General features: G+C 43.9%; 1 protein-coding gene across 1 annotated transcript in view; it reads left to right on the plus strand.

Moving 5' to 3' along the window:
• Window positions 1–473: 473 nt before the first annotated feature.
• Window positions 474–15,919, plus strand: part of ric1 (RIC1 homolog, RAB6A GEF complex partner 1) — a gene marked incomplete at both ends in the record, with an annotated part of 34,672 nt that continues 19,226 nt past the window's right edge. The window contains 2 exons of the mRNA XM_080527879.1: window positions 474–614; window positions 6,751–6,858. Of these exons, the coding sequence (XP_080384005.1) occupies window positions 474–614; window positions 6,751–6,858 (249 nt within the window). The remainder of the gene's footprint in view (window positions 615–6,750; window positions 6,859–15,919) is intronic.

A 15,919-nucleotide genomic window follows, 5' to 3' on the forward strand; every position in this document is an offset into this window, starting at 1 on the left:
GAGGGCGAATCAGAGCGAGGATAAATAGAATCGCTAAAGATGGCGACGTGGAAGGAGACCGTACAGCAAATTGTCTGCCTTATTATTATTGAGAATAAACAGCAGTGTTTCTGCTGCGAATAGGTCTAGAGACAAGCGAGACGAGAACAACACACACAAGCAGCTTAATCGTCCACTGCTGTTGTTGCGTTGTGTTTTTAAAACTCGCAGTCCTGTTTTCAGAAGAGTCCAAAAGACAGACAGCTCCAACAGTTCCATGTCCAAGTTGGCTAGCACCGCTGGCTAGCTAGCTAAGCTAGTTGGACCTCAGCCGTTGATGGATTGACAGCAGAGCAAAGCTAGTTTTGGAGTCATTGGAGCTGCTAATAGACCCTCACATGGGATTGATTACGAACTGTTCATGAACCCGCTGGACCAAATAAACCTTTGACGTTGGGGAATATAGCCGTTGGAGTTGGAGTGACTAGACCGTCATGTATTTCTTAACCGGCTGGCCCCGGAGGCTCCTGTGTCCGCTGAGAAGTGAAGAGGAGCCGTTTCACATTCAGCCCAGCTCCCAGAGGGTTTACTTCGCCGTGTTGTCCGAGACTCAACTCAGCGTCTGGTTCAGTCGGGTAAGTAAGCGAGCAGCAAGGGATCATACGGTGTTTTAAAAGCCCAGGCTGGTTGGTTAGCTAACACTAGCATGTTGCCTGTTAGCCAGCTCAGCTTTGTGTCTCTGTGCACTTTGGGTTGCCGCGTCACCGACTTTCACAGCTCCATCTGACTTCTCTCTTGCTAGCTAAGTTGCTAGCTATCACATCTAGTCAAGACTCTTAAGTCCTGATAAGATTGTGGGCTGCAGAACAACCATGAGCCGTTTCATGACATGACAACAACATTCGTCGAAACCTAGTGTAGTCATATTTGTGTGGATAGCTAGCTAGTAACCCGTGTTGTTTATTAAAGTTGATGGCATGACAAAGACCATCTCGGTCTAAACTAACTGAAGTCAAGAAAGCTGTGTTTTTATATATAAAAAGTAAATCTCAAACATTCAAGTACTTTGTCATGTAAACACTTCAGGCTATTTTCATAATAGATTAAACTACATCTAGCCTAATTATTCTTAAAAACAGTGATATAAAGCGCAATGTATTAACACTTGGTGTCGAATAGACAGGCAGTATAACTTAAACAATGCGATTTAGAATGATACAATTAACTCCAGTGACCCTGTTGGTACAACTATGTATCAACAACGTATGAATTATTATTATTATTATTATTATCATCAAACTAAATAGGTAGATGGGGAGACCAGACTACAACATCAATGGTATTTTTATGTAGCGTCGACTGGCACAAACGATGGTCATCAGCCAATGAAGCAATGGTCAGATGAGTGGCAATTTAATATCACTGGCTCACTTTCTGATCAGGCTTGAGGGAGAGCATTGTTATGTATAGTGTATGTGGTTAGTATGTCAATGACATAACTCCCCCAGTGCTTATGCTACCTATTAACATGCGCAATTAGTGTCCCTCCTATCCCATTCATACCAGAGACTTGTCTCATGACAGACAGCAGACAGTCTGTTACCTGTTGAACCCTCTCTGTCCTGGTGGCACTTCACACTGAAACGCTATTTCAAAGGTCAGCCATAAGGGCTTCTTTTGAAAAACACCCTTCTTGCTTTTTTGTCTGTCCTTTGTCTGTCACTAGTGCAAATGAAGAAAACAGCTATTTAGATATGGAAATGGCATTTTTAAATATCTTAAGTATCTCTTTTATACACATAGGCTACTGTACATGGATGAACTCACATTGAGTTTACCGTATGATGATGTCCACGTAACATCTACACATCTGTCAGCGTTAGAATTTGAATTTGTGTGTGGTTGGTTGTAATATACCAGTAGATGTATATACATCTAGGTCACTACCGGTAGGCCTATTTATTTTTCTGTCCCACAGGAAGAATCCTGGTGTGCTTCCTGGCTCTTTTCTTTCTCCCCCAGTTTCCTGAGAATATAAGCGGGTGAATGAACAGGATGTCCAGCAAAAGTCCTCACAGGAATGTGGGTGCCCCCCCTCCATACATCTGCTACATGCCTTAGTTTTAAAGCTGGCAGGTCCATTACTCTGTGTACCCACAAGGGTCTACCAGTGCTGCTGAGATCTAATCAATAAATCACCTCACTTCAACTTCAATGACTGAGCTTTCGTTGATGCATTTAATTCAAAGGGCTAGCTCCTACAGCCCCCTCGGGAACTATCCGAATCGTAGATCCTTGAACCTGCCCAGTTTTCAACTGGGATAATAATATGCCCTTCAGCAGTCCTTCTTTCCTTTAGAGTTTCAACTGTTCATAGGTTGGAGTTCATGCATGTAAATAATAGGCCCTGTCTCGGCATGTGGCTACAGAACCCCTACTTATCCGGAGGCTGAGTGTTTGAGATGTTGGGGGTGGGGTGGGGTGTAGTTCATTGCAGTTCACAGAAAGAGAGTCTCAAGTTGTAGGGTCATGTGGAATGAGTAACACAGGAATGTATATTCTCTTGTGTGATGTCCTAACTTGAACTGTATGTGATTGTGCAAGTAGGCTGGCCATGTCACGTCACGTGTAAGTGGAAATACCATCTTTTGCATCATTAATGAAACACAGTTACAATGGCACAGCCTGCTTTTAATGGACCCGATTGACCTGAATCTGTAAGTTAGTGAACCTGAAGTGTCATCATGCAGTCGTTGATTGGGAGGTTTCCTTGCACTCCGCAGGAATATGCAGTTCCCCTGTCATGGTGGTGATGATGGCAGTGCGGTTAGTCCTGCTCTTGAAAAAAAGAACAGCTGACTAGCTCCCAGCTGTTATTTCAGTATTTCAGCCCTTGTATTCAAGGTGCGCTCAGCTGTTCCTCTGCTCGTTGGTCTGCTTCAGAGGATTGAATAGATTAGATTAGGTTTGAGTATGAGGAATACAGGGGTTGCGGAGTCGGCCAACTACAGATCCTTTGGCTAGAAAACAAAAGATATGGCTTTCATGTTGTTCATCCATTGGTAAGAATTACTTTAGGAGAGTTGATTTGACTTCATTCAATAACGTCTACCTAGTTTATGACATGAGGCTGCTACATCAAGGTGGAATAATAAACTGTGTGTGTGTGTGTGCGCTTGCATGAGTGAATGCATGAAGGGGTATTTCCTTTTCTTGAGTAAATTACTAGCATCTAGGCTTAACACTTTCATATCATTCTGATTTATGTGTTACCTCCTCTTGTTGATGTCAGACCTACATGCTAACAATAAAAGACAGCTCTAATTCTCTATCCACTTACTCCTCCTTGTGTCATTCTCCTCCCCCTGTTCCTCAGTCTTCCCCCTCTGTTTAGTACCCCCCCCCCCCCCCAGGACCCTTCTAATCCCATCACTCTTCAAATCGAGTTGGCTAGGCGCTATCCGTAATCCGTGTAAGGGGGCAGCTTAGCCATGTAGTCATTCTGTCACCCTGCCCTTGCCTTCGCTGTTGGCCTGGCCCTGTGTGTGGGAATGGGGACTCCAGGAACACGGGGAGGGGGTCGCCGGTAGGGGTGGGCATCGATGATCGATGATCGATTAATTGATCGATAAGGTCTTGGTCGATCACAAAATATTTTGCTCGATAATCGTTATTATTTTTTATTTTTTATTTTATAATAATAATAATAATGGAAATTAGTTTGTCCACGTTATGTGTGAGAAATGAACTTTGCATTTGCCTTCGCATTGAATTTCACAACGCAGTACGGCATGACGGAAGTTCCCGTACGTTAGTGTAACCTGACCTCCAGTAATAGGTGCGCGATCTCCACTACTTCCTGAAAGGCACCTTGCATGTTCAATTGATTAATCCGCTGTGCGGTAAAACACACACTGCTTGGAAAATGGCGAAGCGAGCGAAACGAAGCTTGGTGTGGGAGCATTTTGATCTGAAAGGCGACCTCGTTCATTGCAAACACTGCGCAGTTATTTTATTGTTATTTCTGCCCTATTTTTATTTATTTTTTTATTTTTTTTTAAATGAAAAAAAACCTTATTGATTAATCGATAATTGATCGTTAATTCGTTACGATTATCGAACAAAACATGTTGATCGTTTGCCCACCCCTAGTCGCCGGGGCTGCTACAGTCCTGCGTTTTCCACTGGGATTCTTCAATTACACAACCGTTGTAAAATGGGTTTGTTGTTATTGGGAATTTGTGGGTCTGAAGGTCCGTGGTGTCTTATCAGGGTTTTGAGAGGCTTCGGTTTCAGATTACTTTTAAACAGCTTAGGTTCAGAGACACTCAGCTCAGTGTAGGGTTGTTTATTCCTTTTTTTAGCAGAGGTTTGTCCGATTGGATTTGTGATTCCCATGCAAAAATGCCTTACAACCCCCCCCCCCCCCCCCCTCCCGGTAGGACGGTAGAAACATCACCAGACATGTAACTCTACCCCGTGCTGGTAAGGTGTGCTGCTGTTGACGTGTGCCACTGTTGATGTGTCAGTGGTGCTGGCATTCATATCACACTCCCCAACTCCTACCTGAGATCTCTACAGCATCGTCACATCTCTGCTGCTCATCACTTTCATCCTGGTTGTAGGCTCCTCCCCCAAGACCTTCATATGAATGTCTTTTTGAAGTTCGGCCCTCAGGCTTACACTAATTAGCATTAGCGCTTGAGCTTGACTCAAGAATAGGGTTGCATGGGAGGGAGGCTTCAAGGGTTACCCACTGTCCCCCCCACACACACAGACAACGAGCTCCACAGGGGCAGTTACAGTATGACTACAATGCCTGTCTCCACCCCCTCTCTTAGTGTCAGGCATTGTTATAGTAATGTCGTGTGACAGGCTGTCCAGCCTCATCGGCATCTCTGTCCTCCTCTCTGTCCTTTACATCTTGCCCAGTGCTCCATGATCTGGGCATGGGCTCCCAACACACAAGTAGAGGCCTGTCCTCCAGCTCAGTACTGTAGATCCACACACACACCTCTCACAGTAGTTTTCCTTGGCAGTTAGGTTCAGATTCTTTTGCAAGGGGAAATAGAGGGGTAGAAGAATGTAGCCTAGGTCCTGCTCTCACTTTACAGTGATGGGGTAGGACATCCAGAGTAGTCTAGCTCTTCCATATTATTATATAGGCCTAAATCTGGCCTAGTATTGTACGCTTTGCCTAATAGTCGAAGTGGAAAAAGTCGAGGGCAAGAAGATTTCCTGCTTAAAGAGGCGAGGCGACAATCGATTGTTTGCGTAATGTCTGTTTCTCTTCCTGTTCCCCTCTCTGTGTTGAAGGAAGCGAATCATATTGATACAGAAGGTTGCCAACAAATCATCTTAACACTGAAGTGTTTTTTGAATCACAACGCCAGAATAAAGATTTAGGATATTCATCACAAAGCCCTTTGATGAATTTTCTCACATATTTCACGGCCGCACCGTGTCCTGTCAAAGTCAGAACTGCTAGAATTCAACTTTGATGGACAGTTCCCATTTTGCTGGGAAAGCTACAGGGATAGTAAGAACAGGATTAGGTTAATGTCCTTTTCAATGTGAAATTGAATTGAAATGATGATTACCTAAGTGATACATGAGCCTGCCTCAGCACAGTGCCCAGGTTTGGCTCTGTCTGTGAGATTGAGAGGGAAGCTGTCCCACTACAGAGTTGATGGCCATTAAGCCCTGCACCCATACCGTAACCGCTGGGCTCTTTCATCATGATTATGGTGGCGTGTGTGTGTGGGTGTGCCACAGTGGCTCATTTGCACATTGGAACACACATTTTCTAAGAATCAATTTAGCCTACTGTTATCTTTGCATAAGGCAATGGGAAACTCAAAAAAACACAACTTATGTAACATCTTTGTGGAATTTGGAAGGGAATCAATTAGATTGATTATCTGTCTCGCCGGCAGCAGGTTGCTGTGCCTAGACTGCCCCATCGGTGGAGCAGAGCTGGCTGTGATTACAGGAACAGCCTCTTCATCGGAGTCTGAGGCCGTCCGGCTACCTCCAGCGTGAAAGGGTGTTTCTGGTGCCCGAAAGTAGAGAATTGTAGGAGAATGTAGGAGAATGTTTAAAAAAATAAAAATAAATTAGGACTCACTAGAGTGCAAAGCTCAAGAGTGACTAGAGAGGACTCCAGCTGTGTTGTTCCTCTCCTGGCAGTGGCACAGAAGGTGGAGGGAGCATTTTGAAGAGTCTACAAAGTAATTTTCCTCGGGCGTACAACCTTCTGTGTTCAGTGACTCTCCCCTGCTTCCCGTGGAGAATACGGCACGTGGCACCTCCCCCGGCAGCTCCCAGCGCTCCTGTTCTGACATGACCTCACAGTGGTTACATTACATCCATCTCTACATGATCACCTATATAACCCCCCCTGCAGTATTACTGTTGGGGTGACATGTCTCATAGGCACAGTCAACTGTTTTACCAAGTGGATGTGTCTCTCTCTCTGTCTTTCTCTCCCCCTCCCTCCTTTTCGAGACACTGCACTGTGCTTACTCTATATTTGCAATGTAGCGCGCATTTAGTGTAGCAGGGGGTCTGGTTGTATGTATCCTTTTTCCTCCATGTGATGCTGCTTATAGACGCTGTTTCAGACAATTGCCATTGAAAAGCGAATAACACCCGAACCAGGAAATAGAATGTTCAGGTGTAATGGAATGGAAGAAAATCGAATGCTCATGTGTAATGGAATGCTCCAGTGTCCTGGTCTCAATATCGCTCTCTCTCTCTCTCGTCCCCCAGCCCAGTGTTCTGATCGTGAGCTACATCGAGTCGGTGAAGGCAGCCAACCAGTTTGGGTTCTATCAGCAGGCAGAATGGAAGCCAGATGACTCCATGATAGCGGTGGCGGTGAGTAATTCTCCTCTCTCTCCCTTCATTTGTGTCTTGTTCTCTCTCTCTCTCTCTCTCTCTCCCTCCCTCCCCCCCATCGTTATTACGGTGCTCATGCAGTCTCTTTATCTTGTCCTCTGGGTTGTTGTGTCTGTTTGGGTCCCGGAGGGAGGGTTCAGTGGGTTCAGAGTGGTTATTAGTGGGTGGTTCTGTGGCCGCCTCGTTTCCCCTGCAGTGAGAAGCGAGGATCCGAGGAGCTGCCAGCTCACAGATGGAGGAGACCTTAGACCTTCAGCCAGCCCTGCCATGTGAGAGAGAGACATCTTCATCACCATCTCAGTATTCTTAGATAGATAGGTAGACACTGAGCCCCCCCCCCTCCCCCCTGATCTCTTTGAGCTCCTCTACTGATTAACAGAGTTCACCGTCTCAGTGTTCTTGCTGATAGGTGGTATTGTCATAAGCTCTGTTCATGTCAGGGGACTGATGGAAGAGAGTCTCACCTTTTCTAAGACCAGTAGCAGCTCAGTAGGAAGGGATGGATGGATGGATGGATAAATAAATAGATAGATGGATAGATTGTGAGGGGACTGATAGAAGAGCAGCTGGTCAGTAGCAAGTGCGAAGCAACAGTGCGCTCCATCACTCTTGTAAATCCTGTTGTAAACACGGTTGTCATAACAACGTGCCATGTGAAGGCCTGTTGCTGCGCGAAGAACAAGCATTAGTAGCCGAAGTAATAGTCCAAGACTCCAGTGTGTAGTAGTCACCATTCCTTTCTGCCCACAGAGCAGGAATGGACATGTCATTACGCTAACACAGCCTTTAGTTTATTGGTCATGACGACTGCTGTAACGTAAAATGTATCTTTTGTGTTGTGAAAACCATTTACCCAATTAATATGCTACTCTAGCGTTGTGAGCGTTTGCATAAACATTGACTTGACGGCCCTGATCATCTCCATCTGGTAAAACAACCTTTTATTAATGAGAGAGACGCACACACAGACACAAGGAGACAGAGACACAGACACAGACAGACAGGCGATAGAGTAGGTGTTGTTGATGTTCCGTAGCTAGGTTCAGGAGCGCCACGGGCCTGACCCTTCCTCCTACAGGCTGGGCCCCGAGCCTGTGTACTATAGTGGGGGATTAGAGCAGCACAAAAGGATCTGGCAACCTCAGCTATTCTGAGAGTGCTGCCAAGAGAGAGCCCCACAAAGATATGTGTAGGATGTCCAGCCGTTTATGTAAGCGCTCTCTCTGCGCCTGGCTCTCTTTCATATTACCATTATGATGATTCCCAAACCCTGGATTTGACGGAGTGTGTGGAAGTGGATGGCCCCCGGGGGCCAAGGCCAGGTCAGCCCGGTCTTCCTATTGGGGGCTGTATGAGCGGAGCAGACGGTGACCCAGCACACAGAGGAAGGCTCTGCTGTCATGGGTCATATGGCTTTGGCCCTCAGAGCCGGACATTACTCCTAAAGATCCATAATGGGGTTAACCATGTAATCCCATCTTCATGTGTACTGCCAGGATGAGAGACAAGCTTATTCTGTGAAATCAAAACGCTAGCTGACTTTTTTTCTTTTCTTTTCTTTTTTCTGTCTGCCCCCTCAGGCTTGTTAACATATTTGTTTGATTTTAGTGTGGATTACAGAGAATATTTTTAGCAGCCAAATGCAATTTAGAAGTCTTTATGAAGATTAAGGGAATAAAGCAACACATTGCCTTAAAGGAAGCATGTCTGTTGATACTCGCTTGGCCTTAATCGTTAATAAATGCAAATGCTATTATGTAATGGGTATGAATGTTTTTACATTTTTATTACTTTCTCTTGAAATTGCAGAGCCTTATTAAAGTTTCCTGAGATGGACTATTTACAGACTTATTGGCTTATTGACGATTTCACATTAATTTAAGGCGTGTCACTTAAGGGCTTGGAATTTTAACTGCACAGGACGTCTGCTACTTCTGCTGAAGTTTTTAACCTGTCCTGTTTACAGCTGAAAGAGGATATCTCTGGGTTTAGAGAAACGGGTCATAGTGCAGATCTGATAGGAGAGCTCATTGTGCTGGTGTCCATTGTGGCTCAGTTTCTAGTTCCATCACAGTTGCATTATTTATTTCTAGTAGACACGGTCTACTGTTGTTCAGTACGATCATTGCCTCAGCTATGCAGCAGTCAATAATAATAATAATATTAAACTTGGTTTATATAGCACCTTTCAAAACAGTGTTACAAAGTGCTTTACAAATGTGCAAATAAAAACAAGAACATAAGTAGGAAAACACAGTAAAACGCAACACATGAAAAAGAATAACGACAGCATCAGTTAGTAAGTCTAGACTATAAAAATGTATTTGAAAAAGAGATTTAAAAGAAAATACAGATGTTGCTATGGTGAACCGGTGCTCATTCTGGTTGTTGGAGTTCAATAGTTGTTGAACGGCTCCCACCTCGGCCCAGACTTTAATCACCTACAGAGAAATGTCATTGCTGCACAGTATTGGGCAGGCAAGTGCCTCAACCTTATCAACAGTCAGGCAGAGGCCTTACTCTTCATCCTCTTCATCCTCCTCATCGACATTTACCTGTCTAGCACACACACACACACACACACACACTCCAGAGTTTCAGACGGCGGCGGTGGCTGTCATTGTCGTCGTTCTGTATGCCAACGCCACCGCTGACCCCAGTCGGCCGCCCCGAGCAACCCGAGCCCAGAGTCTCCTGGCGGCTGTCGTCACGGCAACAGGAGCCGGGTTTCACAGGTGGGGGGTAGGTTTCAAAGGGGGCCCCGGGTGCACGTCACAACAGACCTGGCACCGGAGGAGGCATGGACTAATCAGACAGAAGGCCAAGTCTGCCAAAAACGCTGTCTCGTTTACCCCCCCAAGACATGCGAGAGGATCACATCGTCAATTATTGAGATGTTTTTCTTAATCGTGACCTTTTCTTAAGCGTCCTAATACACAGCTAATCCTCCCTAAGTCTCAAATGTGAGTAGGGCAAATTTCGGTGCGTTGCTAAATGCATAACGCACCAAGACGGCCGTGGGTGGGTTCTACTAAGATGGAAGTAGCGGTGGTTAATTCCTGCAGACATTCGTCATAGTTCTTCCATAAGTTATTTAGTCTTACAAAACCACCTGTTGCTGAACTTGAGTTGCAGACCTATCTTGGCTAAACTCCCCAGCCTGCAGTGCCTAGCTGTCGGGTCGTGTCGGGCCTCAGGGCAAGGCTGTTCGAGTCCTCTGGTATTTTTAACCTCTGCACCTGCTCTGTGTTGTGTTTGGCTGTCATGGCCGATGATTTCCACAGGCACATTCATAGCATTCATTGATGTGTACTTTGCCGTTTCATAAAAGAAGCCATGAGGTTGAGGTGAGGTTGGACAGGGGGTGGGAGCTAGGACGAATTTGAGGTGAGCTTCCTCATCAAAATATTAAGACTGGACATTCTGTTTCAGTTTGGATAAGCAGGATTATACCCAAAGAATGTAAGAGTAACTGTCTTTGATTGCCAACAACATTGTTGTTAAAAACAAAAGTTAAAGTGGTTTTGATAATGCAATCCTGTGCCACACTGTTCAAAAATCCTGGGCAAAACCCGGATAACGATAGGTCTTCTTGGGTTGGTCTCACCCGAATCTCTTGCCAGTTTGTTGTGTCCTGTGTTTTGTTGTGTATGCATAATGTCTTCAAGATCGGATGTTGTTTTGGGATAAACATCCAGGTTACTCCCCTGTGTCATTCTGCCTGTCTCTATCTCCTGGGAATTTGTAGCAGACTCTGGGGAACGGCCCAAATGTTAGACAACACAATCACAGTTCTTTTAATTTGGGCTGTTTTTGTTTTCTTTTAATCGGTTTTGATATCACAATTATCCTTTAGACATAATTGCATTTGCTACTGTTGGTGGTGGTGGTGTTAACCACACAACTCTGATTGAGTTATCTCCTGGGTCTGGTGAACCTCACTGTTCTTCTCTCTACAAGCAGTTATCCCAGAGGGTGAATTCCAAACCAGGAGGTGGGGTATGTTGCAAAAGCGCAATGATTTCAAATGCTTAAGAAATCCCCCGGTTTAAAGATGTTGCTGCGACTTTTAGTCCAGTGAGGCTGAACTCCCCAAATTCATTTGAATACCGCTTTAGATCACAAAGCAGCTTTGAGATATCTAGCTTTCACTCATTGCAGATAGAACCTTCCCTGAAAACGATCAGTTCCACCACTGAATAACCGTCTGATGAAAGTCTTCTTGCGCACGTAATCTCTTAAGTCCCTGGCAATTACTCACTTTGATACTCAGATTTGATCCTTCATTTGCTTTGGAGTGACAGCTCCTTTTCCTCTTCATCCTTCTCTTGGCCTGAGATTAGTCTGGAGTCTCTTCTTCCCTCCTTATGAGGTGAAGTAAATGTTTTGGTTTCCTCTCATAAAGATGTTTCGGAACTCAAACATCCCCAGAGAGATCGTTCTGAGAAAGTCCTGTTAGAGAATAATGGGCTACAGTTAGCCTACTGTAAGTCTGCTTTGTTCAGGTCTGCTCTTGTTCTGCCCCCTCTGTCTCTCTTATCAAGGTATTCAGATAAGAGAATCAAAAAGAGGAAAAGTATAGAACCCTGTACTGTTTTAGATAATGAAGAGGCAGTCATTTTGTTTGGCTGACAATTCAAACCGCATGCAAAGGAAGTGCACTAAAACTGAGACCTCAATATGCAGCCATGTCTGCAAACTGTTTGCAGTCTGTCTGTTATCTTTTAAGCAGAACTTGATGTGCATAGCCAGCTGCCTGTAAGGTCACAGTCTGTTTGGGTATTTCCACCATAACCTGAGAGAGAAAAAAACAGCTGACTTGAGATGTTTTGTCTGAATATCGTGTGGAGTTTACATTCCAGTCTCATAGCATGAGACTGAGGCTTACAGCTAGCTAACCCCCTTCGCCCCTTCACTTTCCCACCCTCCCCCAGTAGACAGTCTTACGGTACACTGACATCACTATTTTTATGACCGTTCCTCCGACTACTATGCTCTGTAGATCCAGCCTGTTCTGCCCTTGGGTGTCCCTCTGATGAGTATTTACCCTGAGAAGGCTGGAAATAAAACTAACATTTCCTCAATCCCTTTTAGTTGTAGCATCGAGATGCAGGGACATGGCGCTGTTAGAAACTCTTAATTGAAGGGGAGCAGACCACATCTCCCAGCAAGCGCAGCTGTTCTCCAGATGTTTGGCCAATGTGGCCGGTCAGAGCCTAACGTAATCGTCCCAGACCAAAGCTAGCTCTATCTTTAGGAGAGAAAACAATGTTGTGTGTGTGTGGGTGGGGGGAGATCTGGGAGGAAGGAAGTTCTTCTCTGAGGGACTTCTTCTTACTGTTTAATAGGGTTGGGTATCGTTTGGGTTTTATCCGATACTGGTGCCAAACCGTTACTTTAAAACGGTACCGGTACCGAAACGGTACCTAAATCAATACTTTTGAAAAAAAAGTATTATTATTATTATTATTAGTGTGCACTAGACCACACATTAGTAGTGGTGGTCTAGTGCAGAGGTTCCCAAACTTTTTTTAACCAAGGCACCCCTGAAGCTTTCCCCCTTCTCCAAGGCACCCCAACTCTACGAAGATTTAAAAAATGCCTCGGAGCTTAAACTAAAAACAATACACGATGAATTGGTTTGAAAATGTGTGTTTATATATAATACATAAGTATTGCCCCAATGAATTTTAACAAGATAATAAAAGTCATAAATGAACTGTAATGGATGGGCAAGAATGCATAGGTCAGTCAAACTATCGCTAAATTAAATAAAATGGTGCCCCTCAAGGATTGTACAATATGGGAGGAGACTCAGAGGGAATTCTTCACACAAATAAAATATCAAAGGCCTGTATAATCAATCAATGGAACAATGCTTTTTTGGGGGGCTTAAAATAATGCCTTAAAATGTAATTCTCATTTCAATGCTCATTCTGAGATTATTATTTCACATCTGAACCAAACGGGTAACTCACAACTATAATAATTTAACAATAATAATCATGACAGAATTGTAAAAATTGAGAGAAATACAAAACAAAGAAATATGTTGTATCAATATCATCTTCCAATTGTTCTTTGTATGGCAAGTCGTGCTCACTGACAAAAGTTATCAGTTCATCTCGGAGCTCATAGACACGGGATAACACCTTGCCCCGCGACAGCCAGCGGACCTCTGTGTGTAATAAGAGCCCCTCATGCTCGGACCCCATCTCATTGCACAATGTGCTGAACCGCTGTGACTTCAGCGGGCGTGATTTTACATAATTAACCATTTTCACCGCTTGGTCCAAGACTTCAGTGAGGAGTAGTTACCGGTAGTTAGTAACTAGTAGGCCTAGTTAGTAAATTAATATCTTTCAAATCTGAGAAATATATATTTGATTTGCTTATGAACTCCATTGCACATGTAATAAACAAACGTTTATTAATGTATTATTATTATAATCTTTTTTTTTTTTTTTTACGAGCAGATTTGGCGGCACCCCCGGACAGGTGCCGCGGCACCCACTTTGGGAACCTCTGGTCTAGTGGATAGTGAGTTGGACTTGTGATCGGAAGGTTGTGAGTTCAAATCCCGCCTGAAACCACACCACTACTAGTGTGCCCTTGAGTAAGGCACTTAGCCCTCAGTTACTCCAGGGGGAATGTCCCTGTAATTCGTAATTGTAAGTCGCTTTGGATTAAAAGCGTCTACTAAATGGCAAAACTATTATTAAATTATAATATATATATATATATATAAATAGGCTATATAATAACACGATCAACAACATTAAACAGCTTTTTACTTTATTTATTTATTGCTGAGGCACAATATATATTACAGTTAAATATACACTCAAATTAAAATAAGAGAGATAGTAAGAGCCTAGTTGATTGGTTACCAGAAGCAGGCCGTGCACTTGAAGCCACTTAAGACGATTTAGTGTTTGGATATGATTATACGGTGAAGCCTGTTTCACTTCTCCATTCTAATTTTCTGTTCTCTCACCTTTTTGTAGAAATGTTACCATGTTCGGTTACTACAGTATGCCTTCTTGTTTCCACAGCAACTCGTTATGCTTTGATGTTCCCTCACTTGGTCTGAAGGCGTTAATTTATCTGGTTCTCCACCTCCTGGAGAGGTGGCCTTCCTCCCAAGTCTCCCCCACCCCCACCCCCCCTTATCTGCCCAAGGGGAACAGAGAACAACGCTTCCTTTTTTCTTTTATGCTTTAATGAGCCTCTGACTCAGATAGAATACAACGCCTTTGAAGGTAGTCACAGATTTATTTGCTCCCCCCCATCCCCCGGGTCCCTGTGAGAGACACACACACGTCTTTCTCGTGGGCAGAGCCATGTGGCTCTCAGATATAAGGCTAGTCGTGGGAAATCTTCTTCACTCAAGAGCTGTGTCATAACGTGACACTTTTCAACTCAACAGCAAGAATGTGCCTTCATGAGCTGTGATGTTGTGTTGACTGTTGGCGTATGCTGGTGAATCGTGATCCCAGTGATGTGTGTGTGTGAGACATTTCTCGACAGGGTGCTCTTGGCAATGTCTCAGCTATTGGCTGAGATGTAATAGAGGTTTAACCCACGTCATCTAGCTGTGCCAACTCAAAGAAAAACAGGAAGTGCATACATTGTATGACCTTTCCGTTCCGGTTCGTGGTTCATTGTTTCTTCCATCTTGACACAAAGAGAATGCAAGAATGTGTCTGAGTGTGTCTGTGTGTAACCAGGTCTCTCCTTTATGAGGTCGCTCCCTAATACTGCCAAACCCCCATTGTTTTCTTTGATAGAGTTATTATCTATGTCTAACATGCATTTCCACGGTTTCAATCTAAACAGGCTCCAACTCATTGTTCCAGAATTAAAGTGTTTCGATTAAGAGAGACTTTTGGTTCTCTAAGACTAAGTTAGGGTTAACAGGGGGGTGCTGTCCATTGTATCTGAACAACATTTGTATCGGAGCATCATTCACCACTACCACAGTCTCCAGGCTGACTGGTAAATTAACACATTTGAATATCTTGAGAAAGCTGGGATTAGCCAAATTAAATGTTTATGACTAAATCATCGAAATTGACTGTTCAGATATCTGTATTTTGATAGAAATGTTGGACTTCTACTGTTTATCAAACTGTTCTATAGTGAGTTTCATTGTGCCCAATTTCATGAAAGTGAAAATGACTTGTCCCATAGATCACCCTGGCTGCAGTGCTGGCTCAGAGATATGCATGGGACTCACTGCTGTCCCACTCTGAGGAACGGGTAATAACTGGGTCACTGGAGAGGACCCTGTTGTGAGCATGATAAGCACTGCCCTATATAGTCCAGCTCTGAATTTGTTGAAGTGCTTTACTTTAGTAAAAACTTTTCTTTTTGTGAATACTCAGTGTGTGTTAAATACTAGTTTGTTTCAATTCACTTTTCAACCAAGAGTTGCAAAAACACAGGCATGCCTCTTTTTCCATTGTGTCTCCTGTTCTGTGATGGTCTATAGAGACTTTAAAGTTGGGCGAAACTTGGCCTAAGCCTACAGTATATGTAACTGGATAGAGTCAAGATAGGTACACTGTCTGTCCGCTTGTCTCCTGTCACCTAGGCAACAGCATCCCCGCTTTCACTCATTTAGTGTCGAGGGTGAATAAAGTAGCCCAAAATACATAAATTATTCACGTAGCCAATCAAAGTTCTTTGGCAGTTGGTGAGTTATAGGAACCCACTTCATACATGAAAGATGATGAGGCCAGTGATGTTTCTCCGAGGTGTAGCTGTATGGTTTTAACCCACCTGCCATGACACCGCCTTTCCCTTTTCACTGATCCATGTACCACTGCAGCTCCCCGGGCCTCTGCAGGATTTATTGGCTCATTTATTTGTCATGGTGCTGTGCCTGCCGTAAAGACGCTGGTGTAATCGCCGCATAAATATTCATATTCAGTATATATATATATTTATTTTCTTCTTCAATTGGGTTGAAATGTGTTTTACTGTCTGCTGTTTCAGGCTGCTCACCTCTACAGCACCTCTAACTCATCTCAAAATG

The sequence above is a fragment of the Nansenia antarctica genome (genome assembly GCF_963989245.1).
Source record: "Nansenia antarctica genome assembly, chromosome: 4".
In the NCBI taxonomy this organism is placed as follows: Eukaryota; Metazoa; Chordata; class Actinopteri; order Argentiniformes; family Microstomatidae; genus Nansenia; species Nansenia antarctica.